A 22,737-nucleotide genomic window follows, 5' to 3' on the forward strand; every position below is an offset into this window, starting at 1 on the left:
CAAATATTAGAAATAACTCCTAAGTCCAAGAGTAGGGATTGGCTGAATAAATATGGTGAATCTATACAAATGGAATGGAACACTATGCAGTTAGAAGAAAGACTAGGTAAGCTCCTTATATATTTTGTAGATGGCCATATGTTAGGTGAAAAAAATCAAGGGGTAGAAAGTATATGTAGTATGCAGTTTTTCTCTAAGGAAGAGGGAAAATAAGAATGTACACTCATATTGGTTTTATCAGTACAAGGAACCACTTGGAAGGCGCTTGCACAAGGGTGACTTCTCAATGTATATTTTTTATGCTGTTTTTATTTTTTGAATGATTGTTTGGATCTATTTCCTATTCAAGAAACTAAAATACACTTAAAATATTAAATGTCCAAAAGGTTGATTCAAATTTTTAAAGGATAATAATATAATGAGAAATGCTGTTGACCTTCCCAGCGGAGGTCCGAGAGGGGGCGGTCTAGGGGAGGGAGATGAGGTGGCCTCCATGAACCTTGGGGCCCAAAGCTTGCTGGAAAGAAAACACAGTATTTTCAGAGAACAAACTGCCTTCTTTTAAGAAATCAATTTGTAATGCATGAGAGATAAGAATGAAATGACAAAACAGTTTCTGGAAACAACAATTTCTTAGCTAAGCCAATAGGTTGTTGGTGACCTGCTCATTTATTTGAGAGCAAAGTTTTTATGAAATGGCTAGATAAGATGAGAAATGAAAAAGAAAAGGGAAAGGAAAATCGAGACCTGTTCTAATGGGTTGTCTGGAAATCATGGGTTCCTAGTGCTTCCTAAGCACCTACCACTGTAGGTTTTGCCCCAGCTAACAGCTCTTGGGATTCCCTATCATGTGCAACAATAAAGCCATTTGGCTCAGAGAAGCAAAGTAACTTGCCCGAGGTCACAGAGCAAAGAAGGAGAATGGTTAGCAATGAGTCAGTCTGGCTGCTAATCCAGTATCCACTACACCCCGCTGCCTGCCTGCACACCCTCCTTCAATTCCAGGAAGGGGTGCACCCCAGCGCCACTGTCATTACTGCCCTCCCCCCGACATGCCTTCAACTCCATCCCAGCTTCCGGAACTTTGATCTAGATTTCAACTATAGCTTTTGCAAGACAAGTGTGGCAGAGTAAAAGGGCGCAGAATGGGGATAGGGCAGCCTGGAGAATACCTGCCTGGCCTAACAGGGAATCACTATTTGGCTCCAGCTGCAGGTTTCCATTCAGGAATGTGGGCTCAGTTTTGCTGGATTAGATTTTTCCAGAGAAGTCCAGTTTTATGAGAAAGTTTCTAATTTTTTTAAAAAGATTTATTTACTTTTAGAGCAAGAGAAGGAAGGGAGAAAAACATCGATGCATGGGGGATACATCGATTGGTTGCTTATCACACATCCCTAATCAGGGACCTTGTCTGAAACACAGGCATGTGCCTTGACTGGGAATCGAACCAGCAACCTTTAGGTTCACAGGTCAGTGTTCAATCCACTGAGCCACACTAGCCAGGGCAAGAGAAAGCTTCTAATTTTTAAATGCTGCCAAGTAATTTGTAAAAAATTTTTAGAGTCTTGTACAGCCCCAACAAAAGATGCATCTAGCTTCCAACTTAAGAGGTAACTAGGCAGAAGATGGGAAAATGTTTGGCTCTTCGCATTATTTATTTTTTTCAAAATATTTTTGTTTATTTAATTAATTTTTTTTAGAGAGAGGGGAAGGGAGGGAGAAAAAGAGGGAAAGAAACTTCAGCATGAGAGAGAAACACCAATCAGTTGCTTCTCTTACATGCTCCGACCAGGGATCAAACCCACAACCCAGGTATGGGCCCTGAGCAGGAGTCAAACCAACAACTTCTCATTTTGTAGGATGAAGCCCAACCAACTAAGCTACACTGGTCAGGGCCCATTATTTCTTTGGCTCAATGCCATGGACCCTTTTATTGGGGGTGTGGAGGCCTCTTTAAAGAAATATAATAAGAGAAATCTTTTAGGCAAAGAGCATGACTCGTGGGAAGCTAGGTAAACATTGGCTCTAAGACACATTCTCTTCTTCAAATTCCCCACATGCGCCTCCAGGCTGGTTCTGGGCGTTTAAGTTATGTTCAGTCTTCTGAAAGCCTGGAACAATATCCCTGTCACTCTTCCTTTGCATTTTCTGTGTAACTCAAATTCCCAGGGCCCAGTTTACTGCCAAATTACCTGAGATAAACAAGTCATGCTAAGAGCCTCTTTTCCTTTCCAAACCTAAACAACAGCTGGCAGCTGGAAATGGTTATTTATAAACCTGCACACCAATATGTGCATTTGCTTGTTTAGAAATGCTTAGCCATGCATTCTTTAGCTGGCCTAATAGAGGAGAGCCTAGGGACAATGCTGTGCAGTGGCTAGGAGGGTTGGACACGGGGTCAGCCTGTTTGGGAATCCTAATTGTCCCCATTACTTTACAATTGTCAGGGTTAAGATAGTACCTGTGAAACAGAATAATGCCCTGTGCATCGTAGGCACTTTGCGCTTAGTAGTTTCCTCACCCAGGAACAACTGCCTGTTCATGGATCTCAGCAAGTTCTGTTGCATTCTGGCACCCAAAACTGTCCGTTTCTCTCCATCATCCCTCTGTAAACGCTGCCATCTTTTTCACTAACCACCTGGTTACGTCTCTTGCCTCCACTATTACTGGGCTTTCCCCAAGGGAGCCATCTAAAAATAAGCCTGTATCACTTGTCCGCTTGACGCTCCAGCGTGTTTCCCTCTCCCGTTACTTGCTTTCACAGCTCTGCAGCTCCCCAGCCCTCCCTCTGCTTCTTAGACTCAGGATTCCTTCTGGCCTGGAGGCCTTTGCCCTCATCCTCTTGGTCTTCTCATCAATCAGATCTCAGCTTAAAGGGACTGACCTCAGAGTGGAATAGCCCCCCCCCCCCATCCTCCCTACTTCAATCTTCTGCACAGCACTTATCTGATCTCTTAGTTGATATGTTTGTGGTCTGTCTCCTCCATTAAGTATCAGCCTTGTGAAAGCTGAGGAGGCCACTGCCTGGCTTTTTTATCATTGAATTTCCCTTGCCTGCAACAGTGCCTGGAATGGAACAGTGATACCTCAGTAGACCTTTCTGGAATTGATGGCTGAGTGAATGACCAAATTTCTGAACAGACATTGCCGGAAGGAACCAGAGACATGACGACTTCTGGAACGCTGGAAAAATTTCATCTTCTCTCACAATGTGCTTTTCTGACCCTTTCCCCTGCTCTTTCTGGGATGGTGAAGTGAAAGATGACGAAGTAAGTTTAATACACCATTGGACATAATTTGAAAATATTGATATTTTTAATTTGAAATAGTGAAATGAAGTAAATGCCACATTTCTGTAATATAATCAGTGGCCTATGTGACAACATACTTCCAGGCCAAAAATGTACTTAGGTCTATTTCTGTATCCACCATATAAGGTCCCAAACCCATTACCACCTCACACCCCAGCCCAACCCCATCCTCCCATCCCAGCCCCCTCCATGAGTACCAGTGATACTGCATTTGTGAAAATACGAAGTGGGGCAAAAGTAAGTTTACAATTGTGAGTATGTAAAAGTTTATTCTTGTATTATTATTTAATTATTGTATTATTTTCCATACAAACAACTATAAACTTACTTTTGTCCCACCCTGTATGTGTGTATCCAAATTAAAGTGCTTCTGAGAATTTGCATCCACCCCTCCAAAAATGATCTGCCAAACCATGAAAAACAGGAGAAACGGTGCATCAGATTCCCTTGGAATCCTAACGAAAAAGAAGCATGTTTTTCTTGTGACAGCTAGTTTTAACTGAGAGCCTATTAAGTGCCAGGCACCATTCTAGGTCTTTAGCTGGATGAATTTATTTGATTCTCAGCCGTGTGGGAAGGTCTTACTATTAATCTTCATTTTATAATTTAAGAGTCTAGGCACTGAGAGATGAAGTACCTAACTCCCCTGAAGTCACACAGCTGGTAAGAGGAGTCCTCAGAACTTGAACCACTTCAGTCCAACTCAGCAAACTCTAGTCCTTCCACTCCTCTCCCAAATATGGCTCAGAGGGATACTGAGCACAGAGAGAGAGAGAGAGAGGCACACACACAAGAGGGGCGGTGGGCGGGGGAGAAGATGGGGGAGGGAGGAGGGAGAATAAATGAATCTAATTCTCTGCCTGCTTGGCCAAATTCTAATCTGCAGGCTTAAAAGTAAAATCTTCATCTCAAAAGAAGCAAGCAGAAGGACTTGCCACAGAGTAAACTCACTTTATTCTGGAAAGAGGAGGAAGGCTTGGTGGGGTGGGGGTGCGGAGCAGGCTGGACTGACGAGATCTAGGCCTGTTCTCCCACTCCTGGGCTGCCCATCAGGACACTCCATTCCCCATGCCTTGGCCTCCATATCTGAGAAATAACAGTGATCAGACTAGACCTAAGGGCTGAGTGCAGCCCACAGACATTGTCTGGTGTCCATGTTAAAAAAAAAAAAAAAAAAAAAAAAGTTTTTTTTTTTCAGCCAACATTGAAACCTTGGGAGATTTCACATTTAAAAATTCTGAGTTCTAGATTCTTATGAAAAACTGAATGATCTGGCAGCACAGGGCCTGCATTCCTGTCTGGCAGCAGTTGTCAGGAGCGTGGTGCTCTGGGCTCCCCACCCCCACAGGTTATCTCCCTGACACTGAGGTCAAGCCCAAGTTGCCATTTATCAGCAGATCTGAGAGGTTTTTTCCCCTACAGCTAAGATGAAAGTGATTGCTCATGTGTCCCTGCCTCCAGCAAAAGTGAGAACCACCGATGCCACCACCACGATGCCACCACCACGACCGTCACATCATACAGCTAACGCTGACATGTGCACTTACTGTGTGCCAGGCCTTTGCCTCTATTAATGCAGTTAATTCTCACAACAACCCCAGGAGGAGGATATAGTTATTATCTCTATTTTATAGATGATAGAGACATGAGGAAGGGCGCATGTTTCAAGAAATTATGGACAACAGATTTCTTTACGAAAGTGAAGAATATTCCCAGGTATGCAAAGTGTGTTTAGGTGTTTATCTGGCATAGAGCTGCATAATAAAATAAATCTGGCCACTGCAGTCACTTATATTACCTGTCTGTGTCCTGCAGGCTTCTAACTTGTGAACCCTGCATGGGATTCCCCAGGGCTCTGAAATACATCAGTCACCAAAAATGGGATCCTGAGCTAGATGTCAAGTCCATTCCAGCTCTCACTTTGTGATTTTAGGTGGGTTCATAAAAATGTTTCTAATTAGTTTGGGACTCCTTGGAGAGGAAACACACGCACAGAGAATTGCAAATTCACTTAAACTTTAGAAAAGTGCGGAGGTGCCTGCACGGGTCCTATTGTTGGGGACCAGACATCTGTGGTTCTCCAATTTCCTGCCAGGTGCTGAATTCACGCGTAACTTTTCTGTTCTCAGAGGACATGGTAGGTCAGGGGCTGTCTCCAGAGAATCCATCAGCTAAGGGTGGTCAAGGTGGCATCAGGTTCCAAAATGAAGCAGGAGGTGAGAGTGACAGTGACTTCACTGGGATAGAAAGTAGGGGGAGGATAGGAATGTGAGTAGAGAGAGAACAGAATAAACAAACAGGCTGTCAAGCTGGGATAGAGCATATTATTAGAACTGGGTTGAAGGGCTCCAAAGGCCAGTGCCTAGGGAACCATACTTGTCTACTAGAGGAAGAACAACAAGCCAGCTCTCTGGAAACAGCCTGAAGGCTTGGCTGTAAGGGCCATTTCTCTGGCTACTCTATGGAGACCAGCTAACAATTCACTAAAGTACAAATTGGTTCATCTCCTTCCTGGCTTACAATTTCAATGCAGCAAACACTCAGGGACATTGCCCTGTACCAGTCCTCGGGACGGGCATTGGGCATATAGAGGAACAAGACTGCATCTCTACCCTCAGAGAATAAGAAAAGCATGGAGCCCAGGGAGCAATAGCATGATGCATGAGGAGCTATGTGATCCTGCCCTGCAGGAGGATTCATTCTGCAAGCAATGTCAGTCACTGTAATCTACAGTGTGGAGGTGACTTGAAAGAAGGGCACAGGTGGCAGGGAATACAGCATGGGCAAGACAGGGGGGTGGGAAAGAATATGGTGTGCTCAAAGAGAAGGCCAGCTTTCCCAGGCACCTTGGGCAGGGGTTGAAATCTCAGAGGCCTTGCAGGGTCAGACCCATAGTCTCAAGGCAAAAAGTGAGCACATGATGGCTGGCACCACCGATCAGAAGACATCAAACTGTTGTTACATGTCAGCTATCAAGCAGGTAACCACAGTTCAGTGCTGAGAACCAGGGCTATGACAGAAGGCAGGTCCAGTGGGGCCAAAGCACCCTTTTATCCAGAGACAAAAAAGTCCCCAATCATTGGACCCCTGGGTTTTTATAGGAAATCTCTATTTTTAAAGATGAGAAAACACAGCCACAGATCCACTTCAGCCCAGTGTAAAAACCCTGGGCATGAGAGTGGGTGGGTGACTATTTAAAGATGAGGCTGGAGTCCAGCAGACCAACCAAGGGATAGGGGCACAGAAGAGGAACAGCTTCCCCAGGAAAATTCTCCCATTAAATGTGCTACGTCCACAGGGCAATTAAGACTATAGTCAAAGGGTCAGGCTGTCCACTACCCTGTGGGATACCAGTCGTCAGTCCTGTGGCACTGAAGACAATTGATACTTTCTTATTCTTATCTAAAACACAATGTAAACAGCTCCAAGTTCCTTCTAACCAACCATATTGCTCCTTGTATGCCTTTCCTACTTGGAAATAAAGGAGCAGCCAGGGTCAGATCCTAAGGGAGCTATGTCTTTTAAACTGTGCTTATTCTTCTCTTAGCCTAAAGGGCAGTCCTCACCTGCAGACTCCCTCTTCAGATGTGAAAACCTGGCCACACACTGGCAGGGAGAAGGCTGAGACAGCTCTTTGATGAATACCAGAGTGTAAACTTTATTCAGCTGAGTTCTAGATCTCCTACCTCCTAGATGTGTGGTGCAAAATGGACACAATTACAGTGAGTATCATATTGAGCCATCTCAAGAATCAAATTGGATCCTCTGTGGCAGGAGTCAACATTTGTCCTGTGAAGGGCCAGACAGTAAATATTTTTGGCTTTGTGGGCCATATGGTCTCTACTTGTCAACTCTACTACTGAAACATGAAAACAGCCATACACTGTATGCATCTGTAGGCAAATAGGCATAGCTGTGTTCAATAAAACTTTATTTACAAAAGCAGGCAGTGGGCCAGAGTGCTTTGGGAAAGGCTTAGACCTTTACAAATATTATCTTCTAGGAACTTCTACGTTGGATTGTAATGTTGATGAAAAAGTGCCTTATACTAAACCCGACAAGCTCAGGGGAGGCCTGTACAGGATGGCTTGAAATTATTATAAAACTTGCTAACTAAAAGCGCTTCACAGCAGGTAGTCACGTTCTAAAGCAGTATTTTTCCCTATCAAAGGTCAATCTTCACTTTAACTAACCCTCTGTTGTCTTTTTGCATCTAGAATAACATACCCATTAAACAAGTCTTTGGAATAACAATGTAATTTCCCTTTTTCCGGACCCCTCAAAGCGGTCACCCGCACCACAGCCTGAGACCACAAATCCCCTCATTGTTATTGTTATCATGTTAATTGTTGACTGTTAACTATCCTGTACCTACCTGTGCAATAGAAGTGTGTATCTATCATTTTACTTTTTACCCACACCCAGAGGTTTCCCAGATTTGCTTTCTTCTGCCTCCCTAGTTGCCAATGGATTTCATGTAAACCACTTATGTCTCCTCCTTTGATTGTAATGTATAAAATAAGGTGCAAAACTGCTATTTTTCTGGAGCATTTTCTCAACCCGTTGAGGTTTTGCTTCCCGGCAACTGTTGTCATTTTGGCTCAAATAAGCTCATAAAAATTCTTACAGGTTTGGACGATTCTTATGTTGACAGTAGTTATCTGTTTATGTCTGGCTTTCTCATCAGACTATGAGGTTTTTAAGGGCAGAGAATACTATATATCTCCCCTTTTCTTTCTGATTAAAATTAAAAGACAAGTATAGCACAGTATGGTATAAAGTCCACAGGGATTTTCAAAATTGTCCAAGTTAATACTAGAGCAGGATTGTAACTTCAGATGCCTGTGCGGCCCAGGCAGGCACCAAGTACAGTGAGGGAAACCAGTCTGGTAGGTGTTGTGGTGAATTGGAGTGACCTCCTTTCTCCACTTTGCTCCAGCTGTGAGGGAACTTAGGCTGTGTGGAATTCTAATTCGATGTTAACACTTTATTGATATTTTAAAGGAAATGCTATAATCAGATATTTATGAGAAATCTCCCCATTTTTCAATGTGAAGAACTAATTCAAAAATTTAAAGAACAAAACATTATGGGCCAAATAAATATGCCTGTGGGCTATTTTAGCCAGAGACTCCCAATTTGTAACCTCTGGTATAAAAAAAAGAAAAATCCTTTTCAAATTTGCTGCATCTCTATGTTTCAAGGATAAAAAAAAAAATTTAACTTGTATGTTAAAAAAAATCAACTTTACAGAAAAATTTGAGACTAATATAATGAACTCCCATTCACCCTTCACCTGGATTCAATCTTACTCATCTTGAAATCTCTGGATTGCAGTGCACAGAAGGCACTGAAATGTTGTATAGTCACTGAATGAATGCCCTAAGGAAAAATAAGCAAAACATTGTATGTCAGGTGCTATAAGCTAAAATGACAGGGTGGAATGAATGCCAAAAAATATCAAGAGAAAAAAATGAATCAGATCAAGAATCAGAGCCAAGGAAGGAAAAGAGAACATGGATCACATTTATTTTGCCTGTTGAATGCTTGCTTTATTTTGTTGTGTTTGTTTGTTTGTTTGTTTTGCTTGGCTTAGTTTAAGTAATAAGAGAAATAGACAAATCACCAGTAATCCAGGTAAAAATCATACAGGAACAGAAGAGACCAGACATGCTGACACCATACTTTCTACAAAATCTTACTGATTCAACTGTCACCTGTTTTGTAGTTTGGGATTATTTAAACAAGCTAGGCTAAATTTCACCTTTGCATTATTAATTCTGTGAGAGTTTGCTAAGCAAATGAACAGTATAAACAGGGAAATGTTAAATATTTGCTCTGTGGGAAGCAAAAGCAAATGAGCAGCTTTAAAATCCTTTCTAATTATATTGATGTGCTGAACTTTTGTCTAATTATATTCTTGAAAACTGAGTAGAGATTTTGTTCTAAACCATCCCATATTTTAAAAACACTGGAGGAAATTCAATTTTAACATAAAGGTGAACATTTTCACAGGCAGGAGACTCACACATTGCCAATTTACTTTCATGAAAATAAAAAATGTCAAACATTGGTTTTTCTTTTAAGCAAAGAGTGAGCTAATTACAAAGATTATTTTTTGATAGAAGGCTTCATTAGATTCCGCCTCCCTCTTCTGTCAACAGTGTGGAGGAAGTCGGCCCACTTGCACATAATGACAGCATTAGCTACCATGGAGGAGCACTTTTTATATGTTAGACCTGGTGTTCGTTGCATTCATGCAGTCTCCTTGAATCCACAATGATGAATTCACCAGTGGGTTATCAAACAAAGCAAGGTAAGCTTCATCATCATCTCCATTTTAGTGACAGGAAAACTATGGCTCAGAGAGGTCAGAGTACACAGCAGAGATTCAAATTCAGGGCAGCTATGGGGTCCCCAGGACTATTGGCATCACATTATACTGCATCACCAAGCCCAGTCAAAACTGATGGGCCAGGGAAAATGCTGTGAAAAGCTACAGTGATTTGGACATGCAGAATAAACCCAACTACAATCCAGTTTGGGGATCCTTGGTAGTCATTTGAAGTTTTGTGATTTTGGAAGTAAACACCTTTCTAATAAGCCTGGGTTTGGCTTATCTAGTTGGTTACAATCACAATTCATCAATGTATGAATTACCTACCCAATAGATACGTGCCTATAAAATGGAATGTAAGTCAAAGTTTTAAAAATTGAAATGGCAAAAGGGATTCCTTGAATGATAAATCTAATCTTAAGGCAAACACTTTCTTAAAGACAAAAAAGTTTTCCTTTTTGTAACCAGTCTGAAAATGAACAGGTTCCTCCACTGGGCCATAACAATGCCCTAGGTGAGTGAAGATGATAAAAATTAGACCTGAATACACAGACATTTTGATAATGGTCTATAGCAATGTTTCTAAAAGTGTGTTCCACTGATCCTATGAGGAAGAGAGGTTCCCAAGAACAAAACTTTTTTCACCACAATTCTAAGACTTTTTCACTGTGTTGATCATTTGTACTGATGATGCAAAAGCAAGAGTAGGTAAAACCGTTTGTAGCCTGAGTGGCTACAAGGCAGAGACAGCAAACTGTACTGGCAGTTCTTTTTTCTTTTTTCTTCCATGTAGTCACAATAAAACAAAAAATCATTTTAAGACTGTCCTGATGAAACAATATAATTAATTTTATTAAATCTCAACCCATGAGTGCACATATTTTAACATTCTGGTGGAAAAGAAAATGGGATGTACATATAAGGTACTTCTGCTATATGCCCAAGTACAATGGTTGATCCCAGAAAACACTCGTGTGATTGAGTTGCCTGCTGATCTAGCCATATATTGTATATTTTATAGAACATGATTTTTACTTGAAGAACAAGCTATAGTTATTCAGACTTGGGTGGTTTGGCAGACACTTTTTCAAATAGGAGAGTAAGCCTTTCACTTCAAGGAAACAACTGACAGCATTTGTTGCCAATGATAAAATCCAATCTTTCAAGTGAAAACAGGTAGAAAACTTGTTTCCACTATGTTGAGTTTAATAGTTTTCAAACACTTAAACTAGTAAGAAAATGAGATAGATGGTAATATTAATGAATCATTTTTGATGTTATGTAATAATATGCCATCTGATACTGTGTAATGAAATTTCCAATGTCAACATTTGGAAGACTTGCATAATTCAGTGAAGTAACATTTTCCAAATGACCAATGCCTAAGTTACTAGAATCATACATGGGTAAAATATCCAATGGAAGAGCAAGATAAACCAATGGGTTTTAATGTAACAAGAGCACAAAAGTTCACCAACATGGTTTCAGATGTCACGTTGGGAGTAACCTTCAGGCAATTACAACTTGCTAAGCTTTGGTATAGTATCAAAGAAGAATATATGCAGCTATCAGAAAAGACAATTAAAATATTTCTTGTTCCAACTCTGTATCTATGTGAAGCCTGAGTTTTTCACACATATTAACAGCACAGGTCTGGTTGCTGAAACCAAAAGGAGAGTCTAGCTATTTTCTATTAAACCAGACATGGAAAAAATTTGAGAAAATGTAAAATTATACCACTTTTCCTTTTACATTCAGAAGTAATGGGCTGTTATTTTTAATTGAATAAATAAATGTTTTAAGATTTTTCTCAGCTTTAATTTCTGAAATGGTAAATATCATAGATATTAATATACATAAACAAAGCTCTTTTGAAGAGTAAAAAGGCATCCTGAGACCAAAATGACTTGAGAATTATTGTTATATAGCAGTAATACATTGACCTTTCCACAGGGTAATCTGGCAAATGACATTTTATAGTACCTCTGAAGTACAAAGGACAAAGACAACTTTTAAGCACATAACATACTGTTAATTAAAAAAAAAAACAAAACCCACTGAATTAAGTAGATGTCACAAAGGTACAAATTCCCCCAGAAGTGAGAGACAGTGGCAAAATGAGAAAAATCATCTGGATTCTAACACAGGCCCTACCAGTCTCTCTAGACATTAGCCTTCCCATCTACAAAATGATACCAGAGTAGCCTATTTTTAGATTGCTTTCAATTGTCAATTCAATTATTCTAATCAGGAACCCCTAAATGGTGGCCCACAGCCTGCAGATGGCCTTCAGATGGATTGACCGTCATGGTATTTTGAGAAGTGCCCCAGGAAAATAATTGATTAGCGTTGAGAGAGAAGCTTCCCTTTCAGAAGGGTTGATTTTCAGTCACAGCCCAATCCAGCCCACTAGATTTGCCCCTGCAGGTGTCTACATTTGTATTCTCTGGAATGAAAGGCCTCTAAAGACCCTTCAAAATCTCAAACTTCATAATTCAGATCCAGAGACAAAGTGTCTGGGTTCCTTTCTCACTCTGCCACTTTCTGGCTGGCTGATTTGGGGCAAGTTATTTAACTTCTCTGCGCTTCAGTTTCCTCATTCGTAAAATGGGATCACATGGGATAACTCAAAGGGCTATTATGAAGGCTCGCGAGGTGTTGCTTGATAGCACTAACAGAGTTCCTAGAACTGAACAGTACTATTAACATCGGAATACAGAAGAGAATATTCCCTAGTCTTCCCCTACTCCCCTTACCAAGTCCTGTTTTCCAGTAGCTTATGACTGCACTCCCCTTGATGACGCTACCCTCCATACCAACTCCCATATCCCACAGGTCCACATCCTAAGACACACAAGACCCTCCTCAGACGTCTAGCTCTTCTTTCTCTACCTAAACCCCCTCACTAAGCCCCCAGCCAGTGCAGGATTCCTACACGACCACAGCTCGACACAGGCCAAACAATGACCACTCCCCCAACCCCCAGCCTCTTCTCCCCATCCCCGACCACTAAGGCTTCCTTCGCCTCAGACTGGAGATCACATTGGGTGAGGCAGCGGTGGTCCAGGGGTTTGTGGCTTAGGATTCTGCAGGGGTGGGGCGGGAGGGGGCGGAGGAGCCCATGAACACTCACCGTCCATCCCTAGAGGCGGTGGTTCCGGGTGCTTAAACCGGAAGCGGCCTCTGTACTGTTTGCAGTTCCCCTGGTTACTGTGGGGTTCCGGACCAATGGCAGTGGGGCTTCACGTACTGAGCCCGCCCCCAAGGGTGTGACGTCAAGTAACGCTCTGGAACTCCTCCTTCAATTGTCGGTCCGACCCGCCTTCGGTGTTGCCGTTCGTTGTGCGCAGGCGCGCTGGATCGGGGTCCTTGACGCCTTGGTGCGCAGGCGCTGCGGGCGCTGCCAAGTGAAGTAGCAATGGACGCGCTCGAGTCGTTGTTGGACGAGGTGGCCCTCGAAGGGCTTGATGGCCTGTGTCTGCCCGCGCTGTGGAGCCGTTTGGAAACCCGAGTGCCGCCCTTCCCGCTGCCTTTGGAGCCCTACACGCAGGAGTTTCTGTGGAGGGCCCTTGCCACGCACCCGGGCATCAGCTTCTATGAGGAACCTCGAGAGCGACCCGACCTCCAGCTCCAGGACCGGTCAGCGGCTTGGCCTTGAGGGGCGGGAGGGCGGGTAGGCTCAGAGCCTGGGGTTTGATGGAGCCTGGAGGGGACCGGGTTCCGACGGAAGGAGTGTGGGGGAAAGGAATGGAGCCGTGGGACACCCAGAGTCTAATGGGGGCGCTTTATAAAGCTGATTTGGCGTCCCTCATACCTGGCAGGGCCCAGGCGTCTGATCGAGTTGGGGGTCATGGTCTGATGTATTGAGGAGTCGTCTGGTGATGTCCCATTATGTCCGTATGTAAGTTTGGGGTGATGGTGAGCAGGACTGGGGGGATATTATTCGAGCTTCAGAGAGTATTTTCTCTACAGTGGAGGGTATGGTTGGAGTGGCAAGGCCGTTCAGATCAAGACTGGAGACAGAGAAGGAATGAGATCTGCATAACAACAAGCTTAGCCATAATAATAATAATAATAATAGCTAGGCTTTATTGAGATCTTATTAATAATAATAGGTAGAATAATAATTATTGTCAATAGCTAGAATTTATTGATTATCTGATACTATTCTAAGATCTTGTTCTGGGAGCTTCAGGAGATTAAATTCATTTCATCCTCACAGTAACACATCCTCATGGTGGATGGTGTTATCTGCCCCATTTTGCAGAAAAGTAAACCGAGTCCTAGCGAGATGATAAGTAATATGTCTAGAGTTACCGACACTGTAAGTGACTATGTGTTGATGTGAACCCAGGCCTCTGTCTAAAGAGACTTTGCTCTTAAGCCATATTGTGAGGGAGAGGAGAGGTTCTCAGAGGTGAACCTGGCCAAAACGAGACTTTGTTTTGGTGGCCCGTTGCCAGGGTATTTTGAAAAGTGAACAGCAAATGTGAAAGCCTGAAGATAGAGAAATAAGTTTGGTTGAAGTGTAGAACTGGAGGTAGGGAGTGAGGAATAGTAGTTGACACATATGTATGCTTATTGTGAGCTGGGACTGTTCTAAGATCCTGGCATGTAGCAAGTTATTTAATTTTTACAACAAAATTTGGAGGTAGGTATTATTATCCCCATTTTCCTGAAGAGAAAATTGAGGTTAAGTGATTTGTTCAAGGTCATCAACTAGCGAGGGCATAACTCAGAACTAGAATCCAGGAAGTTTGGGTATAGAATACACTACATCCTTAACTAAATTGGACTGGAAAGGTAATCAATGGTCTTTTCATCCACCTAAAGAGTTTATCCTTTATCAAAAGGACAGTTGGAAGCCTCTCAAGGGAAGGTTAGATTAGGGGCAAAGAGTGAAATTGAGAGATTTGTACTACTCCAGTCACAAAAAAACAGTTATGGTTTAGCTTACCGTAGTGAGGGGTAGGATGAAGAGAAGGGATGGATAGAATCGAGACATGAGGCAGAAGGCTCAAAAGGATTTGATGACTGATTAGGTGTGAGGTATAAGGAAAAGTGGGAATCAAGAGTGATACCCTTTAGTTCCTGATGTTTGTGCACCTGGGGGAATACTGATGCCCATCACTGTGGGAAGGAACACAAGAAGAGCAGCACAGTGTTTGAGTTGTGGGGGAAGTGGGCAAGGGGCTGAATGTACTCAGACACATTGTGTTTGAGGTTCCTTTGAGTTATGCAAGTGGAGATTCTGTTCAGTAAACACCTGGCCTCAAGGGAGTGAAAGCAGGCCAGAGGTATGGACCAAGCTAGACATATCCCATATGGCTGATAATTAAAGCTGTTGGCTAGGATCATCCATGAGAGAGCATATTGGAATTAGAAGCCTTAAGAGATGGCCTTGAGGTACACCTACATTTAAAGCCACATTGGAGGACTAGGAACCTTCAGAAGAAGCCTAGATGTGGCTAGAGAAAGAGAGCGCTCAGCAGGCCAGAGTGGTGTCCTGGAAGCTTGAGAGGATGTGATTTGAGAATGGAAGGGTAAACAGTGCAGAGGCCGCAGAGAGGGCAAGGAGGAAAGTGTTGAAAAGTGTATTTGGGATTTAGCTTCAATTATGCAAGACATGAACAAGATTTCTATGGAGAACGCGACAGACTTGGCTGACTGGATAAAAGAAAAAACACAAGTCAAAAGTGTCTCTCTGGTATTGATAAGGGGCAACTTGGAGAATGTGGTACCAGGGAGGGCAAGGAGGGATTTATGGGGTGGTGGGGAGAGGCAGTCAAAACTTTGGCTTTGATTTCATTGAATTTTAGGTGTTTAGTAGACAACTAAAGACAGGATTGATGTTTGGGGGAAAACTAGTATTGAGGATTCAATGGCGAAAATTATTAACATGCAAGTGATAGTTGAAAATGGATGAAGATACTAAAGAGATAACTAAGAAGAGATGGAAAGACGACAACTTAAAGGAGGAAAACCTTGAATCATTAAGTCCAGACCTGGTGGTTTGGAGACTAGGTGCCAAAAGACCATGACTTGGGCCAGTATGGTGATTCTGGTTCCAGCACTCAGCTCCTGGAGTGGATTTGGAGAAGCCTGGAAAGGTCTGTTTTCTGGGGCAGAGGACGCTGCTGGTCAAGATGATCTGCATTTGTAATGCAGGAAGACTGAGTGATCTCACTTCTCTCTGATCTCCGTAGGAGGTTCTCACAATGCACCAAACATGTATTATTTCTGAAGCTGAGTTGTGGCTTGATATTTGTGCTTTCCTCCTTAGGTATGAAGAAATCGATTTGGAAACTGGAATTTTGGAGTCCAAGAGGGATCCGGTTCCTTTGGAGGATGTCTACCCCATTCATATGATCTTAGAGAATAAGGATGGCATCCAGGGCTCATGCCGGTACTTTAAGGAGAGGAAAAACATTACCAATGACATCAGAACTAAGTCTTTGCAGCCCCGTTGTACGATGGCGGAAGCCTTTGGCAGGTAACTGATTTGCACCATCAGAAACTCATGAGACTCTTCCTGCTTTGAAGTCAGAGGTGTAGTCAGAGCACCAGAATCGGTCTGCAGCCTCAGTGTCTGTCAGGGAGCCTCATCCCTGCACTGTTGTTTGCACTGACTTTGCTCAGGGAGGCCTGCCTTTCTTTCCATTTGTATTCATAGTCTAGCCCAGCGGGGCAGAGCAGGCAGCTGTCCTTTGGATTGGCGCCTTTCATTCTCTGTCCAAGCTGGGCCCTGTGCTGCCCATTAGTCCTTTTGTGAGTCTTTATTCAGGACCCCAGTTTCCCAGAGTGACTAATCTAAGTTTTCATTTTCTGGACCCCTACCTACACCCATTCCCGCCTCCCTTTCTACTTTACTGAACTAGGGAGAAGCTACCAGTGTGAAGTCTCCTAACTTCTACCTTCTTCCTCAGTTGCAGACTTCTGCACATTTCTTTCCTCATCCTTCATCTCAGAGGAAATGAAAAACTGTGGCCCTGTAATTGGGATGCTTTTCTTTCTCCTCTTCTCTTCTCCTCCCCAGTTCAGTTCCCATTCCTCATGCTCATGCTCTTTCCTACCCCTGCTAGTTAGCTCCTCTTCCTCCTTTATCTTCAGCTTCTCCTTGTGGTCTGGTGCTCTCTTGTCCACACATTAACATGACTTGCCCTTCTTGCAGCAGGACCTTCTCTTGACCTCAGATCCCTATAGATATAGCTCTCTTCCTCTCTGAGGCCGCAGCCGTATTTATTGGAAGAACTAGCTACACTCCCTTCACTCTTTCTCCCTCTTCTTCTCCCCTCCATTCCCCTGCCCACTGTAGTCCTGATTTCTGCCTTTATCACTTCACCAAAATCTTATGTTCCAGGATTCCTATTAACAAGCCTGGGACTCTGGCAGGCTCTTAATCTCCTTGACCCGTGTACACTGTTAGGGACTTTTAAAGGTTTTTCCCCTGTTGCTTCATTCTCTGTTTTGTTTTTCTGTTCTTGTAGCTGTTCCACACCGGCTCCTTTGTGGACTCCCAACTTTCTTTCACCCCTTAAATGTTGGCTGCTCCCCATGGCTTTGTCTCATCTCCAGACCTCCCAAGTGTCACATGTGATGCTTCAATAACCTGCCCCCTACCCCTTTACCCCAAACCTGCCTTCTCTTCCTTTTCTTTCCTCTTTGGTTTCTTTATTCTGGTGTGGGGTATCCTTATGCACCTGGCTGTATTTGCATAGTCTTTAACTGGTATTTGATAATCTGTGTGATGACCACAGTCTGCAAATTGAGCTTAACAGGAGTCATTGCATCAGCTAATTGGAATCAGTGGAATTTGATAATACAGGGTAATAAGCTAATCTGAGTACATTTTAATGCAGGAAATCAGTTCCCCAGTTTTCAAACTTTCTTTTCCCAACTTACTTCTTCCAATTTAACTCCGTGAGCCTGCTTTGAGACCAGAGAGCATAGGTCCTAAGATTGTGACATGCACTCTTTCACGTGTATTCACAACCACATCTTTTTGAAGATGGACTGTACAGATTTCTACAACTCTGCAGGAGACTAATTATAGGTTACAATATGAAGGAAACTACAGTTAAGTTAAACCGAAAATAACCTCATCTTTTCTTTTTTTTGTTTTTGCCTAGTTGGTGGTAGAAGTGAGTGAGTGTGAGAAAGGAGAACAGTCAGACTGAGTGATGTGACTGAAGGCAGACCTTGTGGTCAGGCTTTGTAAATAATAGGCTATGACAAGTAGATGCTGGCTCAAGCCCATCTATGGACCCTTGGTGATTCATTCATCGAGGAAAGGGGGCTTCTGTGATTGGGTGTATCTCGATGCCAAGGAGTGAGTGAGTGAGTGGGGGGATCTTTGCCCACACACCCTCATGGGATCTCTGCTGCAGGGCTTGGACCCCAAGACTGTGTGAGTGGAGTGGGCCAGTCTGCCGAAGGCATGCATTTGAGTTAGCAGGCAAGGCAGTGTGACGGGGCCTGTCAGGCCTCTGCAGAGAAATCAGTGCTGTTAGCCAGGGTATCTCAGAGCCCTGCCAGGTGGTATTCTTGGCCTCTTATATGCCATTTTTTACTCACCAAGTTAGTGGGAAAAACAAATGATTTGTCCAAGGCCTGGTCTTCAACAGGCTACATGCAGGTCCACTGATTACATAGTTCATTGTTTTTGTTTTTGACTCTCAAGTTTATTTTATCTGTCTAGTTCAGTAGGCTAGTTCATTCACTTAACAAATATTTACAGAGCTTCTGTGGTGCGCCAAAGTCATTCTAGGCTGGAAGGATGTCCCGGTGGACAAGTCAACAATGTACCCCCTCTTAGGAGCTTGTGTTTGAATAAGGGGAGACAGACAGGACTGTCATATATACATAACCCATTTCCAAGAGAGCTGGGTACTGTGAGGAATGTGGAAGTAATGGTCAAAGGTGGGGGATGTACTCTGGTTACCATTTTGGGGGAGGCCTGAGAAGTTTACATCGGAGCAGTGACCTGAGTGATAAGAAGGAATCAGTCACTTTAGTCACCTAAAGACCCTGGAAAAGAACAGCCAGGAAAAGGAAACAGCTTGTTTCAGAACCAGCAGGGCCACTGTGGGTCAGGAGCAGAGCCATGGGAGGTGTGTAGGACATTCTAGGCCCAGGCGGGGAGCCGGGGATTTGGTCTCAGTGCCTGGCAAGGCCTAGGAAGGCTTTAAACAAGAAGGGATGACATTGGCGCTGCTTACCCTGAACGCTACGCATTAGTACTGAGACTGACACCAGCTTAATTCGGGGGTTGTGAACCCCTAAGAAGGAGCAGAAAATGCTGATTCTCCAAGGTTCAGCTTTTTCATTCTTTGATTTTCATAAATTCAAAAAGTTATTTCTTCATGTCATTGTCTCTGATTTGCAGGTGGGGGAAGAAACTGATCATCGTTGCCTCCCAGGACATGCGTTACAGGGCCTTGATAGGCTTGGAGGGGGACCCTGACCTGAAACTCCCCGACTTCTCCTACTGCATTTTGGAGCGATTGGGCCGGTCCCGGTGGCAGGGGGAGCTCCAGCGAGACCTCCACAGCACTGCTTTCAAGTAAGGCAGCGATTTTCAACCAGTGTGCCACAAGAATTTTTACAACAGGCAGTACCTGAATATTTAGTCAGAGACACTGACCTCTTTCCCCTTAGATTATCAAATAAAAAAATGACAATATCCAGCACAGCAATAGCTGTCCAGTGTGGATGAATCAAAATTATACCTTTTTTTTGTCAGATCAGCAGAAAATATACATATTTTCGATGTGCTGCAGAATTTTAGTAATTAGTTTATGTGTGCCATGAGATGAAAAAGGTTGAAAGTCACTGAAGTAAGGGGGTACTTTGTTTCTCTGCTTTAAATGATAGGGCTCACTGATCATTATGCCACATCTAAGCAGGAGCCTGCTGACTTGTCTTCCCTGTTCCTCTTATCCTTGTCATCTCCACAGTCCCCAAATCATGATGATTGGGAGCACAATGCTTTCTTTTTTTTTCTTTTTTTTAAAGATTGTATTTATTTTTAGAAAGAGGGAAAGGGAGAGAGAAAGAGAGGGAGAGAAGCATCGATACGAGAGAGAAACATCGATCAATTGCCTCTCATACACACCCCAGCTGGGGACCAAACCCACAATCCAGGCACGTGCCCTAACCAGGAATCGAACTGGCAAACTTTTGCTTTGTGAGATAATGCTCAACCAACTGAGCCATACCAGGGCACAATGCTTTCTTTTTTAAGAGACCCTGAGATGACCATATAAGTTATTGTCCAAATCAGACATGGAGAGTGGGCGGTGGAGCTGACTAGAAGGGATGCCAAGGAAGTGGGCATAAATTGGGACCATCTGGCAAACCAGGATGTATGATCACCCTAGTTATTGGCCATGTTTGATTATCTCCTTATATTTGATCAGTCTCCTGGCCATCCCTTCCTGCTCTATTTGCCCTGGCCTCTACTCCCATCTCCCCACCTACCTTTCCTGGTGGTGTGGATCCTTCTAGGCTGAGCAATGGCTGTTCTTTCCAAGGCCATGATTTCACAAGGACTGTTCTCTAGGTAGTCTGGGTAGGAGGTGTGTATCTCTGGTATTTATGTCCAGGTGAAAGGCTCTCTACATTGGTGGATGAAAGCAACCAACAAAGGAAAATGACACTGATCCTCTCCTCCAGGGTTGACGCGGGGAAGCTCCATTATCATAGGAAAATTCTGAACAAAAATGGGCTCATTACGATGCAGTCACATGTGATCCGATTACCCACTGGAGCCCAGCAGCACTCAATCCTCCTCCTCCTGAACAGGTTTCACGTGGACAGGTGAGCGCTATGAGACCAAAATACTCTCATATCCATATTGCAGCCGTGAAAAATCAGAGGCCAAATCAGAAAACTACATTAGCTTTTTAAAAAGATATTTACTATCTATTTCTGAATACGAAAAAATAAGTCATGCTCAATTAGAAAACCTGGAAATTCTGCAGAAAAGAGTAACCTCACAACCCAGCAATAGGTACTACTAATATTTTGGTGGTATTTTGGGGGAATGTAAAAGTAAAAATAAGCTAAATTTGTTTTGTTATGATGGTAGAGTTGAGGTTGAATTGTATCCATTTAAAATTGTCATGTTTTTACAACATGTAGCTATAGTAATCAACCTGTATGGATTAGATGGTGAGGCTTTACTAAATGATTACATTATGTGGCTATCTATCTGTGGATCATAGTCAGTACATCAAGCTGATTTTTAAAAAATTATTCCCTTCTTGAGAACCAGAGAGTCTCTGGGAGCGAGGCTCCCTGACTCTTAAATATTTATTTATTTTTTAGAGAGAGGGGCAGGAGGGAGAAAGGAAGAGAAAAACCTTAATCAGTTGCTCTCCTATGCACCCTCTCACCAGGGAACCAAACTTGCCACCCAGGTTTTTGCCCTGACTGGGAATCGAACCAGTGGCCTTTCAGTTTGTACAGTGATGCCCGGCCAACTGAGCCACACTGAGTAGGGCGAGTCTCTGACTCTTAAATCTTCCTCGTTGGGGTGACTAATTACCTGGCATAGGAATGGGGGAAAGAAAGGTTCCACCACACCGCAGAGAGGTCTCAGTCTAGACTTTACCGCCCCATGCCCTCATTTGTGGAAGGGGCAGAGACCAGGGTGGGAAAGGGTTAAGCTGGTGCAGCGCCTAGAATGAGTGCCCTTGTGTGAGTCAGCTGTGAGCCCCAGTCCTCCACCGAGGTGGGCAGTGTCAAGGGAGGCATTAGGCAGACTCCTTCCCTGGACCACAGGTACTGACTCTGGTTCAGTCCTCAAATGACAGAGGCTCTGCCTTCTACCCAGTGGCCAGGCACACCCTCCAAAAGGGGAGGGAGTGTAGGTAAACACTCAGGATTTAGTATAAGTTTTAAAGTTTACGGTACCCACGACATAGCACAGGGATTGGCCCAAAGGAATGCCTGATGTGCATGTGTGGACTCACTATTGACTAAGGATTTCCAGGAATGAAAATGTCCCTCTGATTTTGTCTTCAGATCTATGTTTTAGAAATATGAGGAGAAACCCCCCCAAATATGGAATTTATTTATAAAAAAATGGTGTATTTATTCTTACATGTTTAAACTTCAGTCACCTTCAAAGTACTCTCCTTTTGATGCAATACACTTACTGAGATGTTTTTTTCTCCTGCTCAGAACAGTTTTTGAACTCGTTGATTCTGATGCCTTTTAGTGCCTCTACCATTTTTTGTGTCACCTCTTCCACATCAGCAAAACCTCTCCCTTTGAGGACTTTTTTTATTGCGGAAAGAGACCAAAAAAAGAGTCGCTCGGGGCGAGATCGGGTGAATAGGGAGGGTGGGGTACAGGGGTCATTCCATTTTTGTTCAAAAACTACTGAACACTAAGCGTGGTGTGGCCAGGTATGCTCATATTGGGTTGGCAAAAAGTTTGATTTTTCCTGTAAGATGGTGCTAGTAGCACTTAGTTGTCTTTAACTTCCTTCTAAACAATTTTGTTATATTGTAGTGTGACAGCTGTCATATCACCATGCATTTAAAAAGAAAAACTTACCAAAATTGGTGAACTTTGGTGTAACCATCTTAATATTGAAAATGGAAGAAAACACGCAACATTTTCAACATATTATGCTTTATTATTTCAAGAAAGGTAAAAACACAACTGAAACACAAAAAAATGGTTTGTGCAGTATATGGAGAAGGTGCTGTGCCTGATCAGATGTGTCAAAAGTGGTTTGCAAAGTTTCAGGCTGGAGATTTTTCACTGGATGATATTCCATCCAGTGAAAACAGGTAGACCAGTTGAAGTTGATAGAAATCAAATCAAAACATTAATTGAGAGCAATCAGTGTTATACCACACAGGAGATAGCTGACATACTCAAAATATCCAAATCAATAAAGTTACTGGTGTAAATGAAAAATGTGTCTTTTATTTTATGGAAAAACTAAACAGACTTTTTGGCCAACCCAATAAATCATCCATAATAAAATGGGAAAACATGTTGAAAGAGTCTTAAAAAAAATCACTGAAGCCAAACGCAGCCTCTCACAACACCAGCTGGTACATTGATATAGAT

The 22,737-nt window shown here is 43.0% G+C and overlaps 2 protein-coding genes across 2 annotated transcripts in view; one reads left to right on the forward strand and one right to left on the reverse strand.

The window, feature by feature from the left end:
• The window catches only part of KATNIP (katanin interacting protein), a 181,717-nt gene extending 168,910 nt beyond the window's left edge, over positions 1–12,807 (reverse strand). Inside the window, exon 1 of the mRNA XM_054582782.1 lies at positions 12,782–12,807. Within this exon, the coding sequence (XP_054438757.1) occupies positions 12,782–12,788 (7 nt within the window). The 5' untranslated portion in view covers positions 12,789–12,807. The remainder of the gene's footprint in view (positions 1–12,781) is intronic.
• Positions 12,808–13,012: 205 nt separating this feature from the next.
• GTF3C1 (general transcription factor IIIC subunit 1) overlaps positions 13,013–22,737 on the forward strand; it is a 75,813-nt gene continuing 66,088 nt past the window's right edge. Inside the window, exons 1-4 of the mRNA XM_054582783.1 lie at positions 13,013–13,287; positions 15,932–16,141; positions 19,034–19,210; positions 20,323–20,466. Coding sequence (XP_054438758.1) covers positions 13,067–13,287; positions 15,932–16,141; positions 19,034–19,210; positions 20,323–20,466 — 752 coding nt within the window. The 5' untranslated portion in view covers positions 13,013–13,066. The remainder of the gene's footprint in view (positions 13,288–15,931; positions 16,142–19,033; positions 19,211–20,322; positions 20,467–22,737) is intronic.

Source organism: Pteronotus mesoamericanus, unplaced genomic scaffold (assembly GCF_021234165.1).
Source record: "Pteronotus mesoamericanus isolate MK-2021 breed Mesoamerican mustached bat unplaced genomic scaffold, CSHL_Meso_final contig_72, whole genome shotgun sequence".
NCBI classification, from domain to species: Eukaryota; Metazoa; Chordata; class Mammalia; order Chiroptera; family Mormoopidae; genus Pteronotus; species Pteronotus mesoamericanus.